The following is a 20155-nucleotide window of genomic DNA, read 5'->3' as shown; positions in this document are numbered from 1 at the left end:
AAACTCACGGGAACTCTTCAGTTAATAACGTGTCAGTCTTCAACAGTGGTCAGGTCCACCATCCCTTTGCCTGAAGATCTTTCCATCCACCCCAAGATGTCCTTAGCCATCATCCTGGCTGGTGTCCTCCCTTCATTTGGATGGAATCCTGGTCCTGCATTCAAAAGCGGAGATAGAAAAGAATGAAAAATCCACACTTTTGGGAGAGATCATGGATTTCTGTTCACCTTGGGTGGAACAACCAAGCCAAACAGTGCTGCTTTGGGTTGATGGGCCAGGCAATTGCATACAAGATGCCAGCTGCTGCTGAGAAAGGGGCAAACCTCTTGTGGGACAGGGACCACTGGCCACACTGGGCTGGGCACCAGAGCTGCCAGAAACACCACCACAGCAGGGACACGCAACAGCGAGAGGCTCCTGAGCCACGGCTTTCCCCTCCAGCATCTCCTGGCTCTCGCCTTAAATTTGGTAAAAGCAGCACTGAGTGCCCCATCAGCTGCAGAGAAAGCTGCAAAGTTGGCATGCAGGGATGTCAAGTTGCTGGTGACTCAGTGTCTGATTTATCTTGTCCATGCGATGCTCCTGCGGGAAAAGCTTATTAATCAGGGCTGCATTTCCAATGCAGCTCTGCGATTTAGGGTTCCCTGTGACTAAAGTTCTGGTGAGAGTCAAGTTATGTACCTCAGTGGCTTCTGGAAGGGGCTGGCAGGCTGAGGGGAGGTACCCCAGCCCACAGCTGCACTGAGGGGTCTGTCACCTCCCAGGACCTCGGGAAGGAAAAAGCCCACTGGGGCAGAGCATGGGCTGGGGAGTGCTGGGAAAATGGGGTACTGTTGCAATATCCAGAGGAGGAGGCTGGAACCATGTCATGCTCAGAGGAGGTGGTCCCTCTATCCAGCCCCCCCCGGCACAGCATGAGCTGCTGTCCTTCTCCGGCTGCTGGCACATCCCCCCCAGCCGCCGAGGTACGGCTCAATCACTAGTTCGGGGCTCCCTGTTGATGCTGGCTCTGGCACAGCGGTGGTTTCTATGGCAACTCCAGAGGCAGATGCAGGAATGGCTTCAGCCAAGGTACTGCCAGCCCAGGTATCCCAGGATGTTCCTCCCAAAACACAGACAAACGGCCACATGGCATGTCAGGACAGACCCCACGGTCACCACGCCAGGTGTGCAGCGGAGGCTATGGGCCAACACCACCAAAAACATCTTGCAAATACTCTTCCCTACATCACTTCCAACTTTCCTCACACTGCAATGCCACTGCCAGACTGTGCAGCCTGCCCCAGCAGTGTGCTGAAGGCTGCCCATGCTTTGCCAGGATTTCACCTCCTGTCTGTCTGGCCTTGCTACCCATCTAAGGATCGTGCCGACTGTCTTCTCCAAAAGGTCAGGTATCCGCGCTTGATATTTACCCAGACCTGCGAGATCTTTCCAATGTTGCATCAGTGAGAGATTGAATCCCTCGCCTGCGTCTGCAACCGCCGCTCTGTGCTTTTGGGTGCGTGACTCTACACGGAGCCAAGACCAATGAGGCTCAGGCGAGCTCACAGCACAGGACAATTGGAGGGTCACCCCCCACTGGTCTCGCTGTGCACTCCTAAATGTCACCCACAGATACCACTGGTATGGAGCTTCCCTTTCCTTCCCAGTGCCAGTAAGCAGGAGATGTGGTGTTCCTGCCTGGGAGAGCTGGACACAGCTGGATCCGGCTCTCTCAGGCACCAGACATGTTCCATTCTTTGAGACAGGGTTGTGGTGCTGGATGGGGCCCAGGAGCCCCAGCATCATTAGGAATCTTACCTTATTTCTCAGCACTGTGGCAGCCCTTGCCATTCCCTGCCTGCTCTTGCACCTCGGCTTTTTCCAACAAGGCCCCTCTCCTGCTGCTGCCTTCACCCCTGCAGCCCCTTTGCCCAGAGGAGAGGCCGAGCAGGAGTAAGGCTGTGCCAAGGCAGACCAGCCACTGATCTGCGCTCCCTCTCCAAAAGGAGAGCTGGGTCCCTACATTGCATTGCTCCGCTTATGCTGGCAGTGGGGAAAGGAGTGAGACCCATCCCTGCCCCACAGCGTGGGGCCCCACTTGGGGAAGGGATGGCCAGGCTTTGCCTTGGGAGGGGTTTTTCCCGACAGGCTGCGGCACATCCCTGCCCAGAGCAGCATAACCAGGGACAACACGACTCCATCAGGATAAAATACCACGTCTTTCATTTATTTGAGGTGCTACATCACCTCCTAGGCACTGAGCTACAGGGCACCTCTGTGCTACATGAGACATCGACTGGGTCTACGACGACACAGCACTCACTGCTACACACATGGCACGGACACGCCGTGGCACGGATGGGGCCGGATAGGGCAGTGCGGCCAGCGACAGTCCTGCCACCGCCGCTCCCTCTGTGCCACCAGCTGCAGCCACTCCCACCAGGCAGGATTTTGCCCTGGGCTCCATTGCCACAGTGGTGTAGGAGCCAAGAGGGTTTTCCAAAGCATGGTGAGAAACCATAGCTGCTCTGGTGTCCAGCATCACAGCACGGCGGCTCCCCGGAGCTGGGTCACCCGCACGCATGGGCATGTGCACACCCTGTCCCAGTCTTCAGGCACTTGGTGCTCAGCCGGGGCCCCACTCAGGGCACCTCGCGCAGGCACAGAGCCTCAACGGCGCCACTGGGGCCCTGGGCCACCCCACCAATGACAAAGAGCAGGCTGGGCGCTGAGCAGCTGGAGCAGGAGCAGCGGCCGGTGGGCATGGGTGGCAGCGGCTCCCACTTCTTCCGCGAGAGGCTGAACCCTTCCACCGAGTCCAGCGGGCAGGACTGGTTCCCTGTGGGAGACAGGACAGCATCAGCCCCCCCCCAGCCCTCCCCACACCCCAGGCTCTGTCTTTCCCCCTTCACATGCATTTGATGCCCCAGCCGGAGCCCCCAGAGGAAGCCAGTCCCCAAGCCATGGGCTGCGGGGCCTCTGCAATTCCAGAGGCAATTATCAGGGGCACAAGAGAATTAGCGGTATGCCCACAGGGAGGGCTGCTGGCACCGATGCTGCACTGCAGGCTCAGCCCCCGCACCAGCACCCCACGGCCATCACCAACGAATAAAGGAGGGCAGCTCCAGACCTGGCAGGGCTCACAAGCAACTCCACACCGCAGGGATCCAGCCAGCACTGCTCACCATCCCCATCACCTCCCCCTGCCCTACAGCAGGAGGTCCGTCTCACCCGGGTGAGCTTTGCGGTGTCTGACAGCCCTCACTGCAGAGCTGGGGGTGCTGCGGCCAGCAGGCTCCCCAGCACCCCTCCCCACTGCTGAGTGACAGCACTAACCTTTCCCCAGCTCTCTCGGGAGAGGGATGCGGTGCTGTAGCCCTGCATGGCAAGGCTGAGACGGAATGGGCTGTGCAAGCCCAGCACACTGCACATGAGCTGGGAAAAGCCTGGCTGGGGTTGAAAGGGGCAAGAGGCTCAGTGGGGGAAGACTGTGGGGCAGGGCAGTTGGGTTCCCCCAGCACTTGGGGGGCACAGAAGGGACACAGTGAGCAGAGCTAAGGCCACGTGGCTGTGGAAGGTGTTGCAGTACCACCACAGTTTTGCACAGCTGACCTCCCCACCACCACACAGGTCATTGATGTGCCACAAAGGACTGGGACAGGAACATGCCTCCCCCCGGCATTACCGAGGCCACCCATGGCCACCACTCTTCCTCCCAGGCAGCCGGCCACAAAGTCAGCTCTCTTCTCCCTCATGCGGATGGCACGGCTTGGCTTGCTCCATGCACCTGGGGGCAAGACGGTGTGAGCATCGCCCTCTGGGGCTCCTCTCTGCACACCAAGGCTAGCACACCCCCAGGCTAATGCTCCCCTGGGCCAGGGAGCACAGGGAAGGACTCGCCATGGGTCCAAGGGGCTGATGCTCAGAGCCTGGATGAACTTTGTCCCTTGGGCATGGACACCCCCCACCAAGACCCAGGGAGGCACCCCAGACCCAGAGGGAATGATCCCACTGTACCCAAGGACACTTAACTCACCTTGTGCGGGGTCAAACATCTCCACAGTGTTGACAAAGTGGGGACGGGAGTAGAAGTTGTGGGGCCCCGGCTGCTGCAGCCCCCCCAGGCTGAAGACAACGCTGTCGGCCATGGCGCAGGCGGCAAAGGCGCGGCGGCTGGGCACGCTGGGGTAGCGTGTCCAGCTCCTTGTCTCCAGGTCAAAGGCCTCGAAGGCAGTGACTGGCAGCTTGCCCTGCCGCCCCCCTGTGCACAGACCAGATGCTGTAGCTGCCAATGCCCCAAGCCATCACTGTCGGTGGGCTCAGCAAGCGGTACGGGTACTGCTGGCTGCAGTGCTGGGGTAGGAGGGCAGCATGGAGCCACCCTGGAGTGCACGAGGTCACTCCCTGATCCAGGGAGGAAGCTGAGGGAGAGGGCAGGGACATGGGGGGATGCTTGGCTTGCCCCAGCAGCACCTACCCAGGACGAAGATCTTGTTGCCCTGCAGGAAGGCGGAGGCCCCATAGCAGGGGGTGGGCATGGACGGCAGGGGCTGCCAGTGGTCCTTCGCCGGCTCATAGACACGGACCAGCGCCTGGGGAGAGGTGTCTGCACCCATTCCCCCCAGCGCATAGACAGCCCCATCTGCAAAAGAGGCAGCAGTGAGGTTAAGGGGGCTGTGGGCAGCACGTGGGGCTGAGAGTGCCCCCGTGCCCTCAGGGCAGGTAGCACGGGTGCTGCCGAGACCCACGGCCAGCTGCTGCTCCAGGGTGGCCAGAAGATGGTGAGTGTGGCCAGGCCTGAGTCTGGCAATGCCCCGACCCTGCTGGGACCCCCTCACCCCTATCTCCGTCCCATCCATCAGGCACAGAGCAGAGCACAAGGCCATCAGCTCTAATTATTCTCGGCAGTACCATCTCCCTGGAGACACCATGGCAACACAGCCATGCTGCCAAATCCTGTTCTTGCTCCCGGTGTGGCCGGCACCCCTGCCTGCTCCCACTGCTGCCCTGCTGGCCCCTCTGCCCTGCCCACCCCACTGCAGCCCAGGGCCAGGCCATGGTGTCCCCAGCCAGGGAACAGACGTGGGCACCACATATGGCACCAACCCCAGCCCCCAGCCTGTGGGCTATCGGGCTGTGCCACGGCTCAAAGGCTGCTCAGCAAAGTTTTGGGCAGGAATCACAACGTGTTCGACACAGAGCACACTGAGCTGGGCTGCAGCAGGGCGCTTGGCCACCTCTCTGCACAGCTCCCAGCCAGGGCAGCTGGGGAAGGCTCTCTGTGCCCAGAAGGGCTCCACATCGCCCAGCCCTGGGCTGCAACAGGGCTGGAGCATTACACTGCTGTTAAGTGGCAAGTTCAGCTGCTGAGTGAGCGCCTCATGCTGCATGCCAAGCAGCAGTGAGATTCAACTCCCACCCGAGCATAGCATCCCTGACTCCTGCATCACTGCTTCTCTGGATGGTAGAGCTACCCGCAGCCAAGCCCCATCCCCATCCCTCACCTCTCTGCACAGCTGAGATGCCCATGGAGGGCTGAGCCAGCGCCGCCTTCTTCTCCCACTTGCCCTCATCCACATGGTAGACCTCGACAGAGGCGAGGGGACTCTGCGCTGCGTCCACGCCACCCACCACTAGGATCTGCTTGCCCAGGGCGAGGGCAGCAGCGCCGGCCCGCGGTGTAGGCAGCGGTGGGAGGGTGGTCCAGCGCTGGGCTGGGAGGTCGAGCACCTCGGCGGCACCCAGGGCTCTCCCACCAGCCCCACAGCCACCCAGCACGAAGAGCTGCCCATCGCGGTGCGCGGCACTGCAGTACACGCGCTGCGTGGGCATGGCAGGGAAGGCAGCCCACGCAAAGGCGCCTGTGCCCGCCGCCATGGGCCGGCTCAGCCACCCCGGGTGTCCCCGGGCCCCGGCCCTGCTGTGTCACCCATCCGGCCCGGCTTGGTGCTGGCCCGGCTCTGCCCTCCGCCTCCTGGGGGGAGAGCACCCAAGTCAGCATCTGCGCCCCCTCTGGCCCCAGTGAGCCCCCCCCCCCCCCCCCAGGGCTCCCCACCTACACCCACTGGGGCTCCCACTCCCTGGGGCTCCCAGTGCACAACCCGCACCCACCGAGGCTCCCACTCCCTATGGTTCCCGGTGCACAGCCCGCACCCACTCGCACTCCCACCCCCCAGGGCTCTCCGCCTGCACCCACCGGGGCTCCTGCTCTCCGGGGCTCCCGGCTCATAACCCGCACCCACCGGGGCTCCCGGTGCACTGCCCATACCCCCGCCAAGGCTCCCGCTTCCCGGGGTTCCCGGTTCAGAGTCCGCCCCCCGCCGAGGCTTCTGCTCTCGGCGTGCAGCCCGCACCCACCGGACCGCTGCTCTCCGCGGCTCCCACTGTACAGCCTGCAGCCCCCGGGGCTCCCTGGGCTCCCGCCCGCAGCCCGCACCCCCCGGACCGCCACTCCGCTGGATCCGGGTTCCCCGCACCGCCCCGCCGCCGGGAGCGGGGCAGGGACCGCGGCCGCGCTCACCTCTTCGTCCGCGCCGCTGCTCTCCGCGCCGCCGCTCCGCTCCGCGCCGGGCCCGCCCGCTGCTGGTGGGGGCGGCGCCGCGCCCGCCTCGGCGCCCCCCCCCTCCCCCCCCCGCCGGGCCCCGCTCCCCTCCGCCCGGTCCTCCCGGGGCTCTCGGTGCCGCCGGCCCCGCCGTGCCCCTGCCCTTGCCCCATTCACCCCGCCGGGAAGAGGGGCCAGAGAGACCCCTCGGCGGCAGCCAACGATGGTGACTCCAGCTCTGCGCTCCCTGGCACCAGGCTGAGGGAGCTGAGAAGCCACAGTCCAGTCCTGAAGAGGACCCCCTGCCCATCACTACCACAGGGCTGCTGGGGACAGAGCATGAGCTTGGCCCCACTCTGAGCACGACCATGCTGGGGTCTCTCAGCAGCGTCAGGAAGGTGCACACTGGTCCCAAACCCTCACCTTCGTCCCCACTTGGCTGAGCCCTGAAAATTGAACATGCCAGGAAAGGCACTTTCCACCTGACAGCACAGGCAGAACCGAGGGCAGGCAGGAAACTCACAACAGAAACAAGCTAGAAAGGTTTGCTTTAAAAACAGGCAGAAGTGACATGGCATCGCTAGCTCTGCTGGGGAGAACACCACGGCACAAACGGCACTCAGGTGTGCCACCAGTAACACTGCCCTTACCGTGGCACCAGCCACCGGTACGGGAGCGGGAAGGAAGGCATGAACACTGTGTGGCTGCCTGCATTGCCCCTGCCCTGCCAGCCAGGCAGGCAGCTCCCTGCAGCGCTGCTGAGGAAAGGAAAGCCATTTCCTCCAGGGATCCCATCACATAAGCTCGCAGGATGCTTGTGCTTGGGCATGGAGGCTCCTGGTAGGACTGAGCAGGCATGTCATGCATTGGAGAGAGAGGGGACAGCTCGAAGCAGGAGCACAGCCTGCAGCTTTGCCTGTGCACAGCAAGAAGCAGGGGATGTCGCATTCCAGAGCCCCTCGGCCCCAGGAGGTGGCATCACTGTCCATCCAGCTGCTGGCTCAGCGCATCCTTCTTCGTGCTGGCCAGGTAGTGGTCATAGTTCTCCTCACATCTCCTCACGCAGCGCAGGAAATAGTCCTCGTCTGCAATGGCCTCCAGCAGGTCAGTCTGCACCAGGCAAATGTCGTAGAGCTCCGAGGTGGGTACACGCCTGAGGCTGCTGCTGCTCCGCTCTGAAAACACCTGCGGGGAGAGAGCAGCACACAGAAGCACTTGCATCCTCCACGGGCAGCAATGCCATGGCTATACCCAACAGGAACACAGAGCCTGGTGGCACATATCCTGTGGTGCACCCTGCCCTTGTCCTTAGCCAGGCACCCTCACACTGGCCATGGGTCAGTAGCAGAGGGCAGGGGCTCCCATCTCCACTCCACTGGTAGAAGATGAAGTTTCTCCGGACTTCCCCTCCCTCCCACACCAGCTCATCACACATGTGGCTGGGCCTCCCCTAAGGAACAGGCAACACCACACAGCTGGAAGAAAATGGCCCTGTGGAACAGCTAACCCTGAGGAAAACCTCTGCCAACAGCTCTTCCTTTGGCTGCCACAGCCAGGAGGGGACACACAGGAGGGAATAAGGACTTCACCTTCTGATCTTAACCATGGCTCTGCCTAAGCCCACCTGGCTATGTGTTTCTCTCCCAGTGCTGCTCTGTCACCACCACTGACACAGGGACAGCCCTGCAGGGCTGGTGACGCAAGAGAAGGGGAAGCTGGTGTCCAACCTACTGATCCTGGCTGTAGAACAGCAAAGTCCTAGCAGTGGGGATGAGTCCTGCTGGTGTGATGCTTGGCTGCCACCCAGACCCCCAGCGAGGTCTGCTGCCGTGATAACCTGATCCCACCTGACTGATCGAGTGTGGGGAGACCTGGGGCTGGCTGCACGGCTGCCCCAAGACAAGCCAAGCAGCCCGACTGACCAGCCATGCTGGCTACAGATGGCAAAGGAGGAACTTCTTGATCAGAGAAACAGCCTGAAGCTGAAATGCAGCGCGTGGAGCTGTGTTAGCCACACTCAGGCTGCTGCAAACATGCAAGCAGCAGCTGCCACACACAGGAGCCTCAGGCTCTCAGCAGAGCCATCTGCATTAATTCCCCTGAATCAGGCACAGCACAGACTGAAGCGTATTCCTGACAGGTCCGCTCTGGGCAGCCACAACTCCTGCCACCAGCTACAAATCCATGAGCTGGGAGAGCTTGTATGGAAGGGAATATCTGACGAGCATCCCATCCCTCGCCACTCCCCAGCTGCCTGGCAAACGCCGCTGACTGTTCACCGGCTGCTGCAGGTTTCCCCCCCGGCCCTGTCTCCTCCCAGATGGAAACGGGCAGGGGTTCAGACTCACACATGGAGCTGCAGCTCCTGTTTGAGCATCAAGAGTTGTCCAACTTCTAGGCACATTTCTGTCTGCATAAACATCCCCTTTTCCAAGCGTGCTCCACCACAAACACTGCCCCTTCAATTCAGTGTCACAGACAAGCCGTGACCACACGCCGAGGCTGGCTGGCCTGCTGCTGCCAGGAGCAGGGCTGACTCACTCCGGCAGAGCAGTGGCACTCAGCAGCAAGCACAGGCAGCCAGCACCTGCTGTTCTCGATCTTCAAAAAAGGCAAGAAGGAGGACCCAGGGAACTACAGACCAGTTAGTCTCACCTCTGTCCCTGGGAAGGTAATGGAGCGACTCATTCTGGATGTCATCTCCAAACACGTTGAGGAACAGGAAGTTATTGGAAGTGGTCAACATGGATTTACCAAGGGTAAATCGTGCTTGACCAATCTGATAGCTTTCTATGATGTTATAACTGGTTGGCTGGATGAGGGGAGAGTCGTAGATGTCATCTACCTTGACTTTAGCAAGGCTTTTGACACCGTCTCCCATAACATCCTCATTAGGAAGCTGAGGAAGTATGGGCTAGATGAGGTGACAGTGAGGTGGATTGAGAGTTCTGAGGGACAGAACTCAGAGGGTTGTGATCAGCAGCACAGAGTCTAGTTGGAGGCCTGTAACCAGTGGTGTCCCCCAGGGGTCAATACTTGGTCCAATCTTGTTTAATATATTCATTAATGACCTGGATGAAGGGACAGAGTGTATCCTCAGCAAGTTTGCTGATGATACCAAACTGGGTGGGGTGGCTGACACCCCAGAGGGCCGTGCTGCCATCCAGCGTGACCTGGACAGGCTGGAGAGCTGGGCAGAGAAGAACCTAATGAGTTTCAACAAAAGCAAGTGCAAGGTCCTGCACCTGGGGAGGAAGAATGCTAGGCACCAGTATAGGTTAGGGGCGGACCTGCTGGGAAGTAGCTCGGAGGAGAAGGATCTGGGGGTAGTGGTAGACAGTAAATTATCCATGGCCCAGCAATGTGCCCTTGTCGCCAAAAAGGCCAATGGAATCCTGGGCTGCATAGGGAAGAGTGTGGCCAGTAGGTTGAAGGAGGTCATTCTCCCCCTCTACTCTGCACAACTGGAATACTGTGTCCAGTTTTGGGCTCCCCAGTTCAAGAGGGACAGGGAACTGCTGGAGCGAGTCCAGCGAAGGGCAACTAAGATGATTAAGGGATTGGAGCATTTCACTTATGAGGAAAGGCTGAGAGAGCTGGGACTCTTTAGCCTGGAGAAGAGAAGGCTGAGGGGAGACCTTATTATGGCGTACAAGTATCTCAAGGGTGGGTTGAAGGAGGATGGAGCCAGGCTCTTTTCAATGGTTCCCAGTAACAGGACGAGGGGTAATGGGCACAAGTTAGAACACAGGAAGTTCTGTTCAAATACATGGAAACACTTCTTTACGGTGAGGGTGACAGAGCACTGGAACAGGCTGCCCAGGCAGGTAGTGGAGCCCCCTTCTCTGGAGATTTTCAAGACACGTCTGGATGCAGTCCTGAGTAATGTGCTCTAGGCAATCCTGCTTTAGCAGGGGAGTTGGACTAGATGATCTCTAGAGGTCCCTTCCAACTCTGAAAATCCCATGATTCCCTGCTGATGGCCCATCTCACTGTCCCCACGGGCAGCCCCGCGCATCGCTGCCACTGATGCTTATACAAAGGGGACAAAACATGCCTGACCTCTCTGGGAACAACCTGCAGCGCTGGTAGCTGATGCCAGAGGGGACCTCAGCCGCTTACCTGGGGATGAACAATGGTGTCTGCATCATCCAGCCGGATGTTGTCATCGATGAAGATGTGGTGAACATTGGGATCGTGAGGGTCAATCCACAGGGGCTTCCCACCCCGGGAAGAGAACTGATTTCTGGCCCACCTGAAACAGCAAGTGGGACAAGGAGCAGTCAGGGGAGGGAGAGGGCGGCAACTCTCCGGTAAAGGCAGGAAAGGCTGCACTGCACACTCAGGGCAACTCTGTGAGCCAGGTAAGAAGGAAGGAGACCGACCTGTCCCTCTGCCCGCTGCCACCTTCCAGGAAAGAGGCATTTTGCAGTGAGATGAAAAATCAAGGGGTGTTTGGAGAAAAGCAGGAGGTACCCCAAGGGATGGGGACCTGAAGGAAGATGCAAGAGCCCCATCAGGCTGTACACTGGCAAAGTGAGGAGCATGTAAGTGATAGGGGCCCCAACAATGTAAAGACCTCAAAACTAGGAGCTATCCCAGACCAGAAGTTTGGAGAATCACAGGAGAGAAGAAAATGCCCAATCCACTTCCTCGGTGCCTTATTTCTCACCAGTCAAAGTGGTCTTGGAAGCCTCCAATTCCCTCCAAAGAGCTGAAGTAGTTGTACAGCTTTCTTACGCCTTCCTGGCTGGCCAACCGCTCTGCTCCCCTTGTCAGCACCACCCCTCTCTTGCTACAGCGTATCTGGCCAGGAGTGAGGTCCACAGGGAGCTGCAGGACCACAGAAAGCAGGAGAGGAAAGGTTTCCAAAACAGACAGGTTGTTTCGTGCACTGGCAGAGACAACAAGCAGCAGGGTGGAGACTCCCCACCACCGCAGTGTGGAAGGACAGCACTGGGGAGAAGACAAGAAGAGGCCTGGAACCCCCCCAGCCAAAAATCATCCCCTCCCCTGGGATGGAAAGGAATGGCCTCCTAGCTGCACACTGCCCCCGTTTCAATCTCTGTTCCCCATCAATGCTCCAAGGAACATACAAAGCAGCTGCTGAAGCTCGTTCCCAGTGTTCCTGCCCAGTGTGCTGCCTGGGGCAGAGCATGGCTGAGCCAGGGAGCCCTGCTCTGCTGCAGTGGCCCCTCTCTGGGAGAAAGGATGCTCTGCCAAACCCAGGATAACCCGAGAGGAGACCTTTCCCACCCAGGATCCACATGCACACACAGGATCTCCACACATGTGCTCTCTGGTAGCTAAGAGCTTCGTCCTGAGAAACTGGCTGTGTTTCCTCTCCACAGAAGCTTTTAGATGGCCGAATGACTCGAGAGGAGCCTGACATGGGGGAGTTCCATGCAGGCCGCCTGCCCTTCTTGGGGTGCCACTCACCGCCACATCCCGTAGGGTAGGGAACTGGGGGTGCTGCCCGGCCAGGGCGCAGCAGACAGCCTGGAGGGTGCGGGGCAGGTCGGTACCAAAAGTCCTGAAGACAACAGCGAAGGCTCTCTCCTCCCGGTGCAGGGCGTCCAGGAGGCGGAAGAAGGCAGGCAGGATGAGGTGGTAGCTCTTGCTGGCCTCCCCCTGGACCGAGAAGACATCGTGCGGCCGGCCCGGCCACTCTAGCAGCCGCAGGTGGCGGGCGTGGAGGCTGCCGAAGCACCGGCCCGGGCCCGCCTCGGTGAAGGCGGGGTCCCGGCCGTGGTGGCTGTAGTAGCTGAGCGCGCCGGGGCAGGGGGGCTGCAGAGAGGGGCGGTCGCTTGCCCACTGCCACTCGCCTGCAAGAGAGGAGGGTGCTCAGCCGCCGCCGCCGCCCGCTCGGCCCCCGCGGCCCCGGTGCTCACCGGCGGCGCTGGCGCGGCCCCAGGTGACGGTGCTGAGGAAGGTGTTGAGGGCCGCCCGCGGGCCCTGCCCCGACACGGCGTCCGCCGCCACCACCGTGTTGTTCAGGTCCACATGCAGCACTAACCGCCGCTGCCGCCGCCCGGTCCCGCCGCTCATCGCCTCGGAACCGGCCCCGGCCGCGCCGCCGTTACCTCGAAACGGCGCCGCTTCAGCCCGCGCGGCTTCCGCCGGCCGGCGCCCCCTGCCGGACCGGAGCCGCGCCGCCCGCCACCGGCGCCTCGGCCACTGTCGCCATGGAGACCGCGAACGCGGCGGGGGCGGAGATGGGGCTGAGGGGGGCGTGGCCGAACCTGCTCCGTGAGGGTGGGCGTGGCCCCGGTCCACGGACGGGGCCGGAAGCGGAAGTGGGAGGTGCTTCCGGCGCTCCGCGGGCGGCCATGTTGGAGCGGCGGTCGCAGCGCAACGGCGGGTGCGGGTCTGGCGACGGCCGGTAGGTTGGGGCCGGCGGTGCCCGGGCCCCGCGCTCCCGGGCGAGGGCGCTGCCGAGCCGCCCGGCGGGGCGGCCTCTGGGCTCTGGAGGCGGAGCCGCGGCGCTGAGGGCCCCGCCCCCCCGGGCCCGACAGCCGGCGCGGGGCCGAGCGGGGCGGCCGCACCCGCTGTCTGCATCAATCACTTCCCCGCAGCTCCGTAGAGGGGACACCGGCACCGGGCGGCTCTCCCCGCCTCGGGGCCCCTCTGCTCGGCGGGCGGAGGGCTCCCGCCGGCCCCTCTTTACCGAGACGGGCCTGGGGAGGGGATGTGCGAGGGACGGGCGCTCGGGAAGGGGCATCTCCTCCACCGAGGGGTGGGCCAGGAGGAGAGGCTGAGCCGGGGGTTTGCCCGCCCCGGCGGTCCCTGCCGAGCCCTCCTTGGGTCACCACATCAGCCTCTCTCTCCCCAGGCTGTGTCCTGCCAGCAGCCGGCTTGCCCATCCGATGCACACGGATAAGCACGACAGAGCCCTTCCCTTGAGCACTGTGCCCGGACAGCCAGGCCTGGCATTGCTCGAACATTTCGTGAGGGTCCTGCTGGCGTTTTGCATCCCTGCATGGAGTGCTGTGGGCCTGTGGCACTTGAGCGAGGGCACATCCCCTGCTAATGTTTGTAGTGAACAAATTTGCTGTTGGGTGGACAGACTGTCTGGGCATGCCTGCTTATGGCTAGCTTTCACTACTACTACAACTTGCACTGCACAAAACAAGACTGAGCGAATTGATGATGAGATGTCCTGTCCCTGCTGAGATATTACAGCCTCTCCGTTCAACATCAGAATGTCCCTTAAGGTGTCCCAGCTGTTCCTGGGCTTCCTGCAGCCTGAAGTTCTCAGCAGAAGATGATCGATCCATTTAGCAGCCTGTTGAGCGCACGTTCTTAGTTGTGTTTCTCCCTCTCTACCAGCTTGGGATTAAGCTTTACATCCTTGCTGGCTTCACTGTGCCTGCTACCACCTGTTCGCTTTGGAGGTGGCAAATCTCACCGCTGGCCAATGACACCAGCCATGGCTGTTGGAACACTCCCCTGCCTGCCTCCCCTCCTCCGTGGGAGATCCCCAGCCTGTCGCAGAGCAACTGCATTATCCTCCTCCAAATCCCTCTTCTGCCGTGACGTCTGCAGAACACTTGACTGAGATTAGTCTGTCATGTGGAGGCTCTTACCCCCCACCCCCCCCCCCGCTGACCTGTGCTTCCCCTTCTGTGGCAGCTTTTTGGCTTGTGTCTCTCCCCTGCTTGTGCAGCCAGCAGTCCAGGGCCGGCACTCCCAGGCTCCAGGGTTGCAGTGAAACTAGAGTTCTGGGAGGAACTTTGGACATGAGTAATTCTTCGCTCTGTCTGCTCAGGCCCTAACTTTTACATCACAGCTTTCTTGCCTGTTCACTGCCCTCTCCTATAGTGTCTCCAACACCTTCTGCACTTCCCTGAAAAGGATTTTTCAGGGAAAAACCTTATTATTTTGAGAGGTATCAATGAAGCTAATGCTTTTATAACAGCATGAGAGGATCAGAGTTCTACTGGGTACATCACAAAGTCCTACATGGACTGCTCTTCAGAGCCTATTTTTTTTATTTAAAGTAATAAATAGTGCTTTTGTCCTGGGCAGACAGCTGTGTAGTGCCCTGAGCATGATCAAAGCGTTGTTCCTCAGGCCATTGTACGCTTGGCCATGGTGATGTGTGTTTCCTTCATGCCGCCCTGCTTGAATTTCCTGCTTCCTCCTCGCTTGGCAGCGAGTGCCCTTGGATCAACACCAGTTTGCTGTGACAGCAAGTTGCAGACCGTTGTTCAAACAAGAGAACAGCAAGGAGCGGTGTTGCCTTGCCACAGCATTCGGCATCAATGAAGCGCAACTGAAATAGCCTCCAGCTCTGCTGTCAGGTCTTTGGGAGGGTGCTAGCTTTGGCAGGGACTCAGAATCAATTTTTGAGCAGAATCAATTAGAAAGCTGGAAAATTGAATGTGATTCTGGGGTAGATTTGAGGTGCTCAGGCTGCTTAGTGTTGAGATGGCTCTATTGTGTGCAGGGAGAGGAATCAATGAAGGGCTGCTTTACCAAGGGAAAAATGAGATCTGGTTACCCAAAGCTGGGGTGTGTCAAACTCAAACTGGAAACAAGCTGCGGATTTCACTGAGAAATTGGAACCCTTCAGCTTGGGATGAGTTGGTTGGGGTTGCCTGAAATCTTTGTTTAGGTTTGAGGATATTTCTGCAAGAGATGTTTTAGTCTTACTTCGGAGATAGATCAGTGACAGGATATTCTTGATGTTGCTTTAACTTGGGTTATTCCCAGAATCTGACCCAACGTTTGTGAGTAGCCACGCCTAAGCTTAATGGTTTCAGGTCCCTGCTTAAAAATGCAAGGTGATTTCAGTTGCTGTAAGCTAACTATCTTCTCTGTCTTTTGAGGTGTCAAGGGTTGTTTTTCCAGTAATTTGGACCTTTTTGAAGTGCCCACTTGCCTAATGCCATGAATATTGCAGTGAACAATGTGGAAGAAAAAGCTGTCCATTCCTGGTCAAGAATTTCCTCTGCAGGACAGAAAGTGCTGGAGGAAGCCCTCCGAGTTTTCAACCCGATGTCCAAGGATCTTTCGGACACAGAGACCCAGCTGGTGGCCTTCATTCAGAGCCTGAAGGAGGAGGGCTACCAGCCCACAATTCTGAGGAGTAAGGATGTGTATGGGTACAGCTCGTGCACAGCAGACACACCTAGTCAGACAAAAGAGAGCACCCCGCACAACTGCACCAACGCCGCCGAGTCCGCTAAGAGTCTGGCTAGAAACACCACAGCCATGGCAAAGTTGTCTGCTTCGCCCACCAGCGTTTCGGTGAACTCATCAAAAGTCTCCACTCAGCCTGTCTCTAAAGGGGATTCCACAAATATCCTGTTGAGCTCCTTGAAGCAGACGAGATCTGGCACGTCCAAGGCTGCAGCAGTAGGCTTCCCTACAAACATGTATCCTGATGTGTATCCAGCCATGAGACTGTCAGTGGTTCTGGAAGCTCTGGTGCCACTGAAAACCACCGCATCCTGTTTGGAGCCCAAATACACACAAGGGCGTCTAGGGATCTCTCACTCAGACCTTAAACTCCTCAAGGCTTCAAATCCGCCGAGGCAGTTTTCTTCAGGCAAGACCACTAAAATAACAGAAGGTAAGGGGTACAAGCGTTTGATAAAGAAAACACCGGATTCTGCCACCCTCGCTTTAAATCTTCTGAAGGGACCAAAGGGTGGAGTGCTGCAGGAGAGCAATGCTTGCAAAGCCTCGGGAGTTCTCAATGGGAGAGTCACAGGCAGCTCGTCCCAAGGCTGCACCACAACACCGCAGTCCAAGACCTTGAAAATCAAAGGTAAGGAAGCTCTGGTGGGGAAAACAGAGTGGAAGGACAGCAGCGCTTACCGGGAGAGTGTTGGGCAGAAGAAGAGAAGAGCTACGGAGGCAAGAGAAGCACCACAGAGGAAAAAAGCAAATACCGTTCCTGTCCGAAATAAATCTCGACGGCCTCAGAGCACTTTGAACCTGCTGAAATTTCGGACCATCAAGGTGGGCAACTCTTCCTCTGACGATGAAGTGAGGAGGAGAGCACAGAAGATTCTTAGGGTCAACCTGTCCCCCGTCATCCGAATCCAGCCCTTGTCCCACTCTCACAATGTCCCCTGAGTTTCTTCACTTTGTCACTCTTTTTGTAAGTAAGTAAATATGAGCTTGGCACCAGAGTGTGGAGAAGTTTAAGAATAACTCTGGGTTTTTGGTACTTGGTGACGATATGTCAACTAACCTGCAGACGGCGCAGCCTGCTCTTGCGCTGTTTCTGCCTGTCTACCACTGCTATGCAGAACTGACTGCAGAAATACAAACCCCCTGTTTTGGAACGCGGGATGGTGACTCTCGCCTGCAGCGAGCTGAGCAGGCTGGAGGGCTCGCTTCCTATGGGCACTCTTCTGACGGGGCAGGCTGCACTCTCGTGCAGGGGAGAATGCGGGACTTTCTCATGACATTGATGCACTGTGATATTGCTCTTTTTCAAGCTGTACATTTACTGGGTTTATTTTGATCAAATTTTATAACTTTATTATCTATATATCTATATATCCATATATGTGCATATGGCCCAGGAACTGTGGGAAGATGCACTTCCTCCATCCCTCTGGGATTGGGTTCGATAGCTTTTGTTCCCCCGCCCCTTCAGCCAGTCCTTTGTTGAGAGGTGCCAGGATTTCATTGTGATTCAGTGTTGTGACAGTCTGTTCTGGGCTCTCTTGAGCAGCTCAAAGGCAGGCACAGTTATAGCCACTTGTTTGTCTCCAGAAATGCCCAGCAATTTGGAGATTTACCAGCTGATAGTTGACTGTAGTTTTAATCAGACTTTTGGTATTACCTCTGCATAAGAGCGGGGGAGTGTTACAGGGCTGTTGCCTGCAAGTCTGCCTGATGTCTCTAGGTGCCTCCTCCGTTCATTGGTAGCAGAATCTCTGAACTCAAGGTAGGGTTTGCTTCCAAAGGGCCATTCCTCCTCAGCACCCAGTGTTGCTCTGCTCTCCTGTACCCCAGGTGCAGACCTAGAACAGGAACTGTGATGGTAAGAGCCGAAGGGCTGGAGTCGTTCACAGGAATTGTGTAAAGTGTCCTGCTTACCATGTTAACTGCTTTGCTGTTGCTGGATGTTTCAGGAGCCGGTTCTAGGAGCCAGTAGGGAAGACACAGGTTGTGTTTGAATGTATTAGATACATCCTGTCCCAGAGCTCAGTGGGGTATTTGAACCTGAATTAAAGCAGAAAAGCAAAAGAGTTGAGAGGATATATGCCAGCATGTGAATGTAGAGAGCTTCTTTCTGTTGGTTTGTGGGGGTGAGGCAGTAGGAGGGGAGATCGGGACTGTGTTGTGAAGGGTGACAGCTTTGCTGTGCCGCCTGGGATGTTGTGAGAAGGTGCGTGGCAGGTGTGAAAGCTCCCAGAGCACAGGTTCTGCCGTCCCCAGGAGGCACTGCGGAACTGCTGCGGGCGGCTGTCAGCCTTCCTGCGACGGGGGCACGCTGTCAGATGTGAACACAGACTGCTCTCCACAGGGAAGGATCCGCGAGCTCCAGGAGAAAAACCGCGTTGGAGCGGTACGTGCTGCTGCTGTCACTTGGGAGGGACAGTCTTCAATGAGACGATCTGCGTTGGGATACTGCAAAAGCAGAACCTGGCTGCTCAGGGAGAGGGAGCAGCATTGGGCCAGGCATGGCCTCGGCTCTGTACATTACTGTACATTCAGATCTCTGCAGCAGCGGACCAGTAATCCACTCATTTTCTCACCAGCTCAAAATACCAGTTGTCTGACCTAGTAATCTCTGTGGACATTGGCTGAAGGGTTGGGCTCCCCAGGGAAGCCCCAGCTCCTTACGTTTCAGCCCCTCCTTAGCACCTGGCTGGATTTCAGCACTTTGTAAAAGGGGTCAGTCTCTGATCCCCAGCTCAGAGAGGAAAACCGTGGCACGGAGAGGGGAGAGGAGGTTCATGAGGGAGTGAGAGGGCAGGGAAGCTGAGTGTCCTGAGCCACAGCAGGAGTCCTCCACCCTCGCCCAGGTGGAGGTTCTCTCTCAGGAGGATGATTGCAGGTTCTGAATCACACACTCAGTTCTGTGTGGTTTTACTGTGTGTATCTGAGTTGCTGTCAGAGATAATAACTTGCAGTGTTTGAGACTGACCTGTGAATGCCGCTGGTTGGCTGCAGAGGAGGAGGAAATATTTTCTTCTGCTTCTGTGTTTTAAAACGCCGTGGCAGTGAGTTCCCTGTCCTGACATGGTGCTGGATGAACAAGGACCCTTCATCACTGTTAACTGGCCAAAAATTGCTTTGTCCCTTTTGTTCCCACTCCTTCAGACCTTTCTCGTTCCCACGCTCTCAAATGCCAGGTCTTGAAGTCTTGCACTGGAGTTTCTCTTTTTGGCTGTTTCCCGAGGAGGACTCTGAACTCCTGCCTGCGGTATCGCTGTCTGACAGGCTGCTCAGCAGCTTCCCCTGTTCCCAGCCCCTTATAAGGGCACCAAGAGCTGTCTCTGGAGCCTCTTCATGCAGTGCAGACATCCCAACTGAGTGCCTGGCCTCTGGCGGGAAAAACAACCATGCATCAACAAGGGTGAATTTGGGTTGAGGTTGCTTTTCCTCCAGCCTGAGCAGGAAGCTGAGCACCTGAGGACAGCTTATCAGGCCCCATCCCTCCTTTTCACTGTGTTTCTTCCCCCAGCTGCACTGCTGCCTGCCTCCCCACTCCTCTCCATCACCTTTTGTCTTTCACAGCTTGGGTCTTTGCCAATCAAGGTCTTGGCTTGTACTTGTTGCTTAACACATCCAGCAGAACATACTGCTTTAGTGCTGCCATGCCTTTCCTGGCACCAAGCTGAGTTCTGTGAATGCTTGGTGGCAACAGCTCACCCAGTGTCCTTCCCAGGCCACCAGCAAGAGGTCTCCTGCTCTGCAGGGACAGATGAGCATTAGAAATGCCTCTGTGTTACTGAGGCTTCTGCCAGGGAAGCGAGCACCCCATATTTCTGTGCTCAGGGACTTGCCTGTCATGAGTCCAGTCTCTGCCAGCTCTTCTGCACATCTCTACCAGACTGCAGGGCCCCTGGGCTACTGGGCAGCGCTGGAGCTCAATTCTCTGCCCTCCTGATGTGTCCTCTTCCCCCTCGCCCGTGATTTGGAAACTTGGCTGGAAAGATTGCAGCTTGTTATTCACTTTACAGCCCCTGGTGCCTGTCATCCAGTGCTGGCAGATGGGGTGCCCGAAGCCTGTGGGTGGTTGGCTCTGCTGTCCTTCATCTCATGGCTGGGTGCCGGTGCTTCTGGCGTCCTGGGCCTTTGACACTGATGTGCAGGGGGCTACAGAAGGGGCTGTGCTATAGGCGCTGCTGTCTGGTGTTTAGGGAAGATAAAGGGTTTGATCAAACCAGACCTGCCTAAGACCTGATCTAACCAGAGATCTCCCTCCAGAGATCCCCTCCACCCCATGTTATTCTGTGGCAGCAGAGTAACACTTGTCTTCCAGGGACCTGTGCAGCAGTAAAAGGCAGGGCACATAGAAATGCATTGCCTGGAGTGCTGTGGTCTCTGCTGAGCGTGCTCTGTGCAGGTTGTTCAGACCTGTTTCTGTGTTAGTCACTTTGAATTCATCCAAGTGCCTAACCTGGCCTATGCTGTTCCTGGGCACCATGACAGCCGAGA

General features: G+C 58.1%; 2 protein-coding genes and 1 long non-coding RNA gene across 4 annotated transcripts; 1 reads left to right on the top strand and 2 right to left on the bottom strand.

Moving 5' to 3' along the window:
- Positions 1-2194: 2194 nt before the first annotated feature.
- Positions 2195-6528, bottom strand: KLHDC8B (kelch domain containing 8B). The gene is made up of 6 exons (XM_082487767.1): positions 6503-6528; positions 5487-5956; positions 4460-4624; positions 4019-4243; positions 3668-3769; positions 2195-2821 (listed from the first exon to the last, which is right to left on the bottom strand). The coding sequence occupies exons 2-6, from the start codon at positions 5857-5859 to the stop codon at positions 2625-2627; spliced, it is 1062 nt and encodes a 353-aa protein (XP_082343893.1). The 5' UTR covers positions 5860-5956; positions 6503-6528; the 3' UTR covers positions 2195-2624.
- A 676-nt stretch (positions 6529-7204) lies between these two features.
- LOC309675462 lies at positions 7205-11209 on the bottom strand. Its single transcript, XR_014269500.1, has 3 exons — positions 11196-11209; positions 10646-10778; positions 7205-7708 (listed from the first exon to the last, which is right to left on the bottom strand). It is a non-coding gene; the product is annotated as an uncharacterized lncRNA (long non-coding RNA).
- A 1658-nt stretch (positions 11210-12867) lies between these two features.
- On the top strand, positions 12868-19682 carry CCDC71 (coiled-coil domain containing 71). 2 transcript variants are annotated; one of them, XM_082487764.1, is made up of 3 exons: positions 12890-12905; positions 13356-13470; positions 15355-19682. In XM_082487764.1, exon 3 carries the CDS (start codon positions 15416-15418, stop codon positions 16607-16609), a length of 1194 nt encoding a protein of 397 aa, XP_082343890.1. In that variant the 5' UTR covers positions 12890-12905; positions 13356-13470; positions 15355-15415; the 3' UTR covers positions 16610-19682. The 2 variants fall into 2 exon arrangements, with proteins under 2 accessions (XP_082343891.1, XP_082343890.1); XM_082487765.1 differs by lacking the exon at positions 13356-13470 and having other exon boundaries at positions 12868-12905.
- The last annotated feature ends 473 nt before the right edge of the window (positions 19683-20155 follow it).

This window comes from Vanellus vanellus (assembly GCF_965231255.1).
Source record: "Vanellus vanellus genome assembly, chromosome: 9".
Classification (NCBI taxonomy): domain Eukaryota; kingdom Metazoa; phylum Chordata; class Aves; order Charadriiformes; family Charadriidae; genus Vanellus; species Vanellus vanellus.
This window is presented reverse-complemented; position numbering and strand designations above follow the sequence as displayed.